Raw genomic sequence first — 10,542 nt, 5'->3', positions numbered from 1 at the left:
ATCCAGTTTATCTTTCAAGAAAGAACTTCTAAAATTCATGATAATCTTAAGTGTCTAAAAATTCAAGATTTTAAGTGGTATAAAGATATGTTTTTAGTCAAGGTCCTGACCAGATTTGATTGTGGAAGTCATTATTGGAAAGAAAAATTTATACAAGGTTTACCCATTTTATTTGCTGAAAAAGTTAGACAAAGAATTGGAAATGTTTATAATGGAAGAATTCCTTATGAGTCATTAACATATGGAGAATTAATTACCTTTATCAATTAAAGAGTCAAATGAAAAAAGAAAAACATGGTAGTAGAGAGAATTAGGAAAATTTTGTTCATATTATGGGCACAACACTATAATAGCCCATTTAAAATGAAAAAATAAACAAAATAATATAGAAGGTAAGAAGTCATCAACTGAGTCAAAATTTCAAAAGAAATTTGTAAAAAAATAATAATAAATCAAAATTCTCCAACAAAACAACTTTAAAAAAAGAAGACACCAACATGTTACTAATGTGGAAAAATAGGTCATTATTTAAAAGATTGTCAACTAGAAAACAAAATTAATTCTTTAGAAATAAGTGATAAACTAAAAAAATTAACGATAGGATTAATGATTAATAAAGAAGAAGAAGATTCAATTGAATACTATGAAATAAAAGAATAAAATCAAATATTAATAACTCAAGAAACATCAAGTGAAGAGTCAAATCAAATCAAGATGAATCAGATGATTAAAAGGAATGTAATCGTATTTGTGCATGATTAAAAATCTCTCGAATACGTACATGAAGTGATATTCAAAAGTTAGAAACTTTAAATGTGTTATCTTTTTTACTTTAAATAGATTAATGATAATTTAGACAGATTTTCTAACACTTGAAGTTCTAGTAGACATTGCACCACAATGGATACAAATCTTGAAAATTTCAATTGTAGGAAGCAAAGAAAAATTTGTAAAGAGTCAAAAGTTATATTTTCAAAGACTCTTCAATATTTTCAAAATGAATTTCTACAACTTTCAAAAGAAGGCCAAGAATATCAAAAAACAAGATTTTCTTTTCATCGACAAAAGATTTTAAATCTTCCACAAAACCTTAAATAGATGATAAAGTAAAGACCCAAGCTACATGAGAAGCAAAACTAGAGATTTGGAAGAAGTAGATCTACTTAATCTCCTTATAATATTACTCATTGTCATAGAAAATAATCACAATCTTATCCTTGATTAATTCAAATAATTTTTTGAACAAGGACCACCACAAGCAGATCAACATAGAACTTACTCTCCTTTTGCCCTTCAAACACCACTATCTAGGTTGACCAAGCCATTTACAGAAAATTCAATTTGAACTAACTCATGAATAAATCAATGATTATAGATTGTTCCAAGTCATAATATCACTCAATTCTTAAGTAGAACTTGACTCTGATAGCATTTTGACCCAAGACATAAAACAATTCATAAATCAAAAGATAAATTCTGAAAATATAAGTTAAAGCATAAAAAATAAACATAGAATTGAATCTGAAATAAACTTTGTATTGAAAATTATACCTTGATTACAGAGAGGTTGAATCTTGATTACAAGCTTCTTGACAACAGAAGGTTTTGATTACAAAGGAAAGGTTTTTGAAAGGAGATGAATTACAAAAAAGCTAAAAGAATTTTTTGGAACACTATTGCTAACTCTGATTGTCTCTGCCTTATGATGAACTTGATGAGTTGATGACTCTATTTATAGAGAAATTTGAAGGACTTGAAACTTGTTGGAATTCGCATAATTGAAACGTGTTGAAATCCACAAATTATTGGAGTAGACAACTTGTTGTTTTCTTGTTGCTGAAGGTTGAAAAATTCTTTGCTGTTAGAGAACCTTCAAGCAGTCTTCAAAAAAAAAAAAAAAAAACATTTGGCATGTTTTCTCTTTCAGGAGAGCAAATGACTAGTGGGAGTTACTTTTCAAAAGTAAACTTTCTTGTCATATCCCCTTTTGATTTTTGATTTTTGATTATTTTTATTGAATAAATACAAGGAGACAAATGTATAAAGATTCTTGAAATATATAATTGCACAAAAAGATTCTTGAAATCTTTTAGCTGAACATTCCTAAGAAAGGTTTTTCACATTCTCTTCTAGCTTGCTTCTCTTGGACGTATTCTCTTTTGTACATATCCACAAGATAGAAGAATTTAGTTTGGAAAAGAAAATGGACTTTAGGAAAGACATTTGTAGAAATGATTTTTTTAATATTGTCTTCAACAATGAGTTTATAGTTAGAAGAACTATAATTATCAGAATCTAAATCTTTGTAATCATTCTTGATCTCCAATGTCGAATTTATTTTTTGCGACTGAATTTATAGGGCCAAGAGACCTTTGTACCAAACAAATGATGTTTTCTTGAACGAGTTGTTAGGAAAATAATATATTGAGTTGGGTAAACTCCTCCATCGTTTGACCACTTTGGAGGCTTGCTCTCAATGATAAGTTCAATTGATTTGAATCCTTGAATGAATGAATTTAAAATACATACTATTAATTTTCTTCCAAACCCATAAGTTTGCTCAAGATTAGAGAAAATTAATTGATGTACTACCCCATAATCCATGAGGAGGGCATGGGTTAATTCTATTGACTCAATGTTGAATCTAATGACTATTGAGTTATAGTTGTCTAGGTCAATATTGGTCTTGCAAATATTACAAGTGAGAGCACACTTACAGTTTTGTCTTTCTAATGAAATTTCTCTACATAAGGGATTAAGCTTTGAACATGCATTTTTTGCCCGCTAAATGTGAACATAAAAATTGAAGACACAACCATAAGTAATGGATTTTGATCATTTTATCAATTTGTTTGCAAATGATGTTAATCAAAAGGGAGAAAACATTTGTCTTTTTTCCAAAGATATTACCTTAATTGGAACCACAAGAACTTAACTAAGACCCAAGTAAAACACATAACTTTATTAAGGGAAGGGATTCTTAATTTACTAAAGAAAGACATGCTTGAGGAGAATTTATTTAGCCTTATGCTACATTTGTTTGAACTTGAGGCAAATCAGTTTCGAATGAACAACCATGCAAAAACAAAACCATAACAACATATATGCGATTATTATTTGCTTCAAAAGGAATTGATCTGAGCAAAATCTAGTGACTTCTTCCCTTCATGAGCTTTCCCAAAAAAGTTGTTCATGTACTCCTCAAACACAAACTCACGATAATGAGCAACCCCATCTCTCTCAACCACTTGAGGCAATGGCCCGATCTTCTCATTTGGTCTAGGCGTGGTGAATATAGGGATTGACACTCTGGATTGAGTGCTTGTGGTACGCACCCTATGTTCTGCGCTTTTGTACTTCCCATTGCTTAATATCTGAAAATTTGCATACATTCATATCAAAGAAATGTCCATTAGAGTAAGATTTTATGTACTAAGTAAATTTTGTAAGTATATTAGTGTTAATCTAACCTGTAATGTATCACCAACATTGATGATCAATGCGCCTGGTATAGGTGGTATCTCCACCCACTCTCCCTTCTTTCCAGCATCGGTGATGTCTTCCTCCATTTTCACATATAATCCGCCGATACCATCTTGTAGCAACACCGTTAACATGCCCATATCAGAGTGGCGTGCCACACCAACGGTGAGATCAGGGTTGGGGCAGATGGGGTAGAAGTTCATGTTCACGATTTTTAAACCAATGAAGCCATCCATTCTTGATTCCTCTAGTGTTACTCCAAGCTTCTCCATTAACACTTCTAGTATTCTTCTCACCATTGAGTTGGATGCCTTCAGGTACTCTAGTGCTACTTCCCTGCGGAAAATATGAATAATTTTGCATGCCATGAAGTTTATCATGAACAAGGTCTAAAAAGTGCTCCATGTAAGTGGACCACTCTACCATCTCGCAAGTTTCTCATTCCTTTTTTAGTATATTGATATATAGATCTAATCAGCTACCAATCTGGAGTTAGATTTGTTTGTACATTTCATAAATTACTACAATGAATATTTCTATATAATATGAACCATTTATATAAGAATCTTGTTGTTGTATGTCACTTGAAGGGTCTAGTAATAGTTACTAAAGAAGACTCTTTAACATGCTTAGACCCATTTTTTCAAATTGCGAAGGTTAGTAGGTTTAAAGTAGATAATATTTATATGGGATATAAATTATATCAAAATTAATTCTTAGCCAAAAATATAATAATTAAGCTATATGGAACTTAAATAATATCAAAATTAATTCTTAGTCGAAAATATAGTAATTAAGCCACACATAAATTCATGGGTCATGATGAAGATGCATGAAAAGATTACTACAATATTCCACAATGCATGGTTAGAAGTTTCTAACACTTCAAAGAAACAACCTGTTAAATATAGGGCTATTTGATTAAAAGGGTAAGTGAAAACCCAAAATTTGAAATTTAACCCTTTGTCAATTTTTTATTTTTATTTCATTTTGATAAAATTGTTTTCATTATTTTCTTGTAAAAATAACATTTTGGTTTGAAACCTACATGTTAATACTTGAAATGGTAAAAGATATTTATTTTTTTATAAAAAAAAAGTTACTTTTCAAGAAAAAACATGAGAAGGGTTAGATTCATAATTTGAAGATTATTTTATCCCTTTTAATTAAATATTTCTATAATATATATAGATGACTTTTACTTTATGTGAAAATTTGAAAGACTCACATATTCAAAGTTTTATGTAGGGATGACAATGGGGCGGGTTTTTTCGAGTACCTGCCCCTCCCCTAATGGAATGGGGTTCAATTTTAATAAACGAGTTTGGGATGGGTTTGGGCTCGCATCGATTATATATAAAATTAAATTTAAATTTTAAATTTTAATTTAATTTAAATTTTAAAATTAATTTAATTTAAATTTTATTTTACTATTTTTAATATGTAGATAGTAAAAAAATAATTTTAATAAAATAAGTTATAAAAAATATAATGATTTAATTATTTATAAAATATATTTATTTTAATGTAATTAAAAAATTTAAAAGTAATTTTAAAAAAAAAAAACTGAAAATAAGTTAAACAGGGCGGGGCGGGCGTGTATGGGAATTTATCATATCAGCCCCGCTCCGCCCCATTTAATTTTTTAAATGGGATGGGAATGGGAATTGCTTTGAATAAACGGGGCGGGGTTGGGATGGGGGCGACCCGTCCCAAACCCGCCCCATTGCCATTCCTAGTTTTATGTCTATTTCGTTCAAACCATGGACTTAATCATGAGGCATGAGTAGTATACACATCTATCAAGTTATCACAAAATAACATATAATATCATAGGATTAGGGTCAGTTGAAAATTCTTACTTGCATTCATTAGGCCAAAATTCAAGTGCTTCGCCATCGCTGGTATACACCATACTAACATAGTCCTTCCACTCCAATGCTTTCTCTTTCTCAGGCACAAAGCTCGTCCCATACTTCACATATGGGCTAGGGCTCACGCCCTTCCGATACACCGCCTTCTTCTCAGGCGCTTGTCCAAAGAACTCATGCGCTGCGCTCTTAACCGACTCCAGAACTTCAATGGGCACCCTATGGTTCACAACTTGGAAGAAACCAACCCTCTCGGCTGCCTCAGCTATCAATCCCACCACTTGGCTATGCTGAGGTCCATCAAGCATTGATAGATCTATTGGTGGTCGATCATAGGAACTTGCTTTGAGCTTGTCTATGCGCTCATGATGTGGCTGGATGTATTGCTCTGGCACCTTCTCCAGGCCAAGATCCACCATGCCTTTGACTCCATTGCCATCTCTGACCACAAAGTTGTACACTGAATCTCCATCATCAAAGTTAGGTGCCATTGTCGAATGAAGCTTGAAAATCTTCTAGTTTTGTTGAATGTTGATGATTCAATAACCTTATACCAATGATCCCAATTATTATTGTCTAGTGATCGTTGACTTTTGTGTGGTGTCGAAGCAAGACTCAGGGCCTTGAAGCTGGATGGAGTAAGGGAAAGTACACATAATGCCACTGGGGTTTGGTGGCCGTGGTGGGGTTTAGGTGAATAGAAAAATACAAAAAACTCATCCTCCAGGTTACCAACCAGTCAACAATCACATGCCAAGGAAATAATCCCATGCCAACACAAAAATATATGATCTTTACAATAACCAATTATATAATTTCAGGAATTATTTTATAAAAGTTGTAAAATATTTAATATTTTGTAAAAATAAAAATTTTGTGAAAGAGAAGTTACAATTTAATTTGTAGGATATAAAGTGATAAACTTAAGACCTTAAGAAAAATAAATTTAAATTTGAAATAAACTAATATAGTATACATGGTTAAAAATTAAAATGGTGATATAATTTATAAATTGAGAATTGCATAATTAATTTATATTATTTTAATTTCAAATTATGAGTGGAAAAAATTAGATGAAATATTGAAAGTGTGAAAAGCAATATAATTGGTATTTGAAGTGGAAAAAAAATTGAATCATTTCAATTAATTGTAAGTATAATTACACTTTAAAAAAATGTAAATAAATTAAAATAAGTATACATTGTTAAAAATTAAAATGGTTTTGTACTAATTATTGATTGAAAATTGTATTAATAAATTATTTCTTACAATTTAAAATTATTTATAAAAAATATTAGATAAAATATTGAAAATACCAAAAATAATATAATTAGTATTTGAAGTGCAAAAATGAATTGTATCATTTCCATAAATTTTAGTTGTATAAATTGCATCATTTTGATAAATTTTAATTGTATAATAGTCTTTTTAAAGAATGAAAGTGAATTTTTGTTTTTCAAATTCAAAGAATTAGATATTTGAGAGGGTAAGAAAAATGTGAGGAAGACACAAATTATTTGGATCATTTCTATTTTTTTAGTATTTTTTATCATTGAATTTTTTAGGCATGAATTCCGTAACCCCTAAGTGTAATTAACCTATTTAAACAATATCTAACTCATATGAGATTCAAATTAAATAAAAAATAAAAATTCAAAGAAGTGGAAATTTGGGAGGGTACGAAGAATATGGAGATTCCTCACATTCTTGCTAATTTGTTAGTATTTTTGGATTTTGATTTTTTTTTTTGGCATGAACTCCTATTTAAGCAATATACAAACAATATGAGATCCAAATTTTAAAAAAATAAAAAAATAAAAAAAATGGAGATTTAGAAGGGTACGAATAATGTGAGGATTCCTCACATTCTTTGTACCCTTACTAATTTTTTTTAGTATTTGTGGATTTCAAATTTTTTGGGCATCAATTCTACACCCCTTAGGTGTAATTAACTTACTTAAACAATATCCAACCCATGTGAGGTCTAAAACAAAAAAAAAACAAAACAAAAAAAGAGTGGAGATTTGGGAGGGTATGAAGAATGTGATGACTAATTTTTAAGTATTTTATGATTTCAATATTTTTGGACATCATTTCCACACCCTAATTGGAGCCAAAATATGTGCTCTAATGACACATATTCGATATGATTTATGCATCAAAGGACATTCAAATCACCCACCTTGACCTAAATCGATGCTAAGGCCCTAGTCATGAGTTTAACTTATATTTTGAATATTTATCTCAGGTTCAAGGGAAGAAAACGGTGCAAGTTGAGTGGCTTTAGATTTTGAAAGATCAAGAAATGGTTAAATGAGGAAATAAGTAAGCCAAGACTCATGGACCATGAGGAAAGGCAAGAAGAGGATATCATGAGTTTGGAAGATGAGAAATGACCATTATGGAGCAAGAAAGAAGGCAAGAAAACATAAGAAATGAGACATGAAGCAATATTTAGTTGCATGGAAATTTATAACTCAAAATCTGATGACAACATATACTCTGAATTTGAGAACAAAGTTGGAGCACTTTCCAAAGTCCATTTTATACATACTATATATCATTTCGAAGATCGGGAAGTCAGAAGTGTAACGCTTCAAACGATGTGTAAATCAAAGTTGAAATGAAGAAGTTATGATCATTTGAAGACAACTATGCAAATCTAAAGAGCCATTTCCAAATGATTTCGAAATTCAACTTATGAATTCGAAATGATTTCAAAATTCAACTTATGAATTTGAAATCCAATTCAAAATGACCCCAATTTCAAATTCACCTACTGTCACTTTGATGTTTCGCCTCCTTTACCTCGGGAATTGCATCTAGGACATTCTATCCGCCCTAAGTGGACACAACACGACTAGAAATCACCATTTTATTATTATTTTAATCATTTTTAGGTAATTATTTTGTAATAAGTGGCCAATGAGAGTGTGCCACATATTAGGTAATTGGTAATATTATATAAATATTATATTAGGAATCTTTTTCCGGAGAGTTTGACATTGAAGGTGAAAGAAGACGAGAACTTTGGTTTGTTTTCTTTTTCTTCTTTATTAAATATATTGTTTTTAGTTTCTTTTTATTCAAATTATTAATTTTTACCCTATTATAGATTGTAAATGTGACATCACCTCCATGAGAGGCTAAAAAGCCAACTTGGGGCTTGAAGCATGAAAACCTAAGGGCTAGGAAACCTATAGGGGTAATGGGTACATTATTATAACAATGAGATTAATTATTAGTTGGGTAACAATTTATCATTTTCTTTTATCCTATCCTTGTGAGTTAGTTTGGGGAATGATACGATAGGTTACCCGATACTAGTGATTCATGATAATTCTTGATCATTAGTTATCCTCGTATTCCCTATCGTTATTTGCCCCAAAACAAAGCTATAAGGAGTAGGAAAGGTTAAAAAGTCAAATCTTAAACTAGTAATCAATCTAATTTATTTGATGGTTATAGGAATCTGTTTTTAAAAATGAAAAATTAGGTTTCAGATGCAATTTTGAGTTATAGAACTCAAATTGATCATGAGCGACCAAGGATCCCAAAACCCTAAGATCACTTTACTTAAGAAACCATTGTTCTCTCTATTTCTATACCTTAAGTTAGATTATGGAAAGCCCTAAACTTGAATCGATTGAATTAAAAATCAATTTATGTTTTTTTTAATATTAATTTAGTTCTTTTACTTAGTTTCACTTCATTCACATATTATTTTTCATTTTAGGATTTAAACAAAAGCAATTCATTTGTTATAGTATTAACAATTTCCATAAGTCTGTCCCTGAGGACGATACCCGAAGTACTACAAAAGCCGTAGTGACTATTTCTCTAGTTTTTCATGTACTCCTCAAAGACAACCTCGCGATAATGAGCAACCCCATCTCTCTCAACCACTTAAGGCAATGGCCCGATCTTCTCATTTGGTTTAGGAATGGTGAATATAGGGATCGACACTCTAGATTGAGTGCTTATGGTACGCACCCTATGTTCTGCGCTTTTGTACTTCCCATTGCTTAATATCTGAAAATTTGCATACATTCATATCAAAGAAATGTCCATTTGAGAATGATTTTATGTACCTCTATAACTAAATTTTGTAAGTATATCAGTATTAATCTAACCTATAATGTATCACCAACATTGATGACCAATGCACCTGGTATGGGTGGTATCTCCACCCACTCTCCCTTCTTTCCACCACTCGTGATGTCTTCCTCCATTTTCACGTATAATCCATCGATACCATCTTGTAGCAACATCGTTAACGTGCCCATATCAGAGTGGCGTCCCACGCCAACGGTGAGATCAGGGTTGGGGCAGGTGGGGTAGAAGTTCATGTTCACCATTTTTAAACCAATGAGGTCGTCGATTCTTGATTCCTCTAGTGTTACTCCAAGCTTCTCCATTAACACTTCTAGTATTCTTCTCACCATTGAGATGGATGCCTTCAGAAACTCTAGCGCTACTTTCCTACGGAAAATATGTATAAATTACATGCCATGAAGTTTATCATAAACAAGGTCTAAAAAGTGCTCCATGTAAGTGGACCACTCTACCATCTCGCAAGTTTATCATTCCTTTTTTAGTATATAGATATATCAATCCCACCACTTGGCTATGCTGAGGTCCATCAAGCATTGATAAATCTATTGGCAGTCGATCATAGGAACTTGCTTTGAGCTTGTCTATGCGCTCATGCTGTGGCTGAATGTATTGCTCTGGCACCTTCTCCAGGCCAAGATCCACCATGCCTTTGACTCCATTGACATCTCTGACCACAAAGTTGTACAGTGAATTGCCATCATCAAAGTTAGGAGCCATTGTCGAATGAAGCTTGAAAATCTTCTAGTTTTGTTGAATGTTGATGGTTCAACAACCTTATACCAATGATCCCAATTATGATCGTTGCCTTTTGTGTCTTTATCGAAGCAAGACTCATGCCCTTGAAGCTGGATGGAAGAAGGGAAAGTAGACATAATCATTGGGTTTTGGTGGCCGTTGTGGGGTTTAGGTGAATAAAAAAAATACAAAAAAGCTCATCCTCCAGGTTACCAACCAGGCAACAATCACATGCCGAGGAAATAATCCCATACAAACACAAAAATATATGATCTTTACAATAACCAATTACTGTGAGGAATCCACGAATTCTTTGGATCTTTTTCTTTTTATAGTA

At 31.7% G+C, this 10,542-nt stretch overlaps 2 protein-coding genes across 2 annotated transcripts; both read right to left on the bottom strand.

The window, feature by feature from the left end:
* Positions 1 to 3,109: 3,109 nt before the first annotated feature.
* Positions 3,110 to 5,976, bottom strand: LOC104877301 (scopoletin 8-hydroxylase-like). The gene is made up of 3 exons (XM_010648989.3): positions 5,346 to 5,976; positions 3,471 to 3,819; positions 3,110 to 3,374 (listed from the first exon to the last, which is right to left on the bottom strand). The coding sequence occupies exons 1-3, from the start codon at positions 5,843 to 5,845 to the stop codon at positions 3,123 to 3,125; spliced, it is 1,101 nt and encodes a 366-aa protein (XP_010647291.1). The 5' UTR covers positions 5,846 to 5,976; the 3' UTR covers positions 3,110 to 3,122.
* A 3,511-nt stretch (positions 5,977 to 9,487) lies between these two features.
* LOC100267970 (scopoletin 8-hydroxylase) lies at positions 9,488 to 10,187 on the bottom strand. The gene is made up of 2 exons (XM_010648990.2): positions 9,988 to 10,187; positions 9,488 to 9,836 (listed from the first exon to the last, which is right to left on the bottom strand). Exons 1-2 carry the CDS (start codon positions 10,185 to 10,187, stop codon positions 9,488 to 9,490), a joined length of 549 nt encoding a protein of 182 aa, XP_010647292.2.
* Between the last annotated feature and the right edge of the window lie 355 nt (positions 10,188 to 10,542).

Source organism: Vitis vinifera, chromosome 3 (genome assembly GCF_030704535.1).
Source record: "Vitis vinifera cultivar Pinot Noir 40024 chromosome 3, ASM3070453v1".
In the NCBI taxonomy this organism is placed as follows: Eukaryota; Viridiplantae; Streptophyta; class Magnoliopsida; order Vitales; family Vitaceae; genus Vitis; species Vitis vinifera.
The sequence above is the reverse complement of the archived record's forward strand: the minus strand, read 5'-3'. Positions and strand labels throughout refer to the sequence as shown.

What these genes read in the sequence shown, in the direction of transcription:
- LOC104877301 (XM_010648989.3), bottom strand. Translation starts at nt 5,845, where the DNA reads ATGGCACCTAACTTTGATGATGGAGATTCAGTGTACAACTTTGTGGTC. An exon ending in TTTTGGCCTAATGAATGCAA is followed by an intron (nt 3,820 to 5,345) that starts GTAAGAATTTTC and finishes TATTTTCCGCAG; the next exon opens with GGAAGTAGCACTAGAGTACC. An exon ending in ATGTTGGTGATACATTACAG is followed by an intron (nt 3,375 to 3,470) that starts GTTAGATTAACA and finishes GCAAATTTTCAG; the next exon opens with ATATTAAGCAATGGGAAGTA.
- LOC100267970 (XM_010648990.2), bottom strand. Translation starts at nt 10,187, where the DNA reads ATGGCTCCTAACTTTGATGATGGCAATTCACTGTACAACTTTGTGGTC. An exon ending in TCAATGCTTGATGGACCTCA is followed by an intron (nt 9,837 to 9,987) that starts GCATAGCCAAGT and finishes TATTTTCCGTAG; the next exon opens with GAAAGTAGCGCTAGAGTTTC.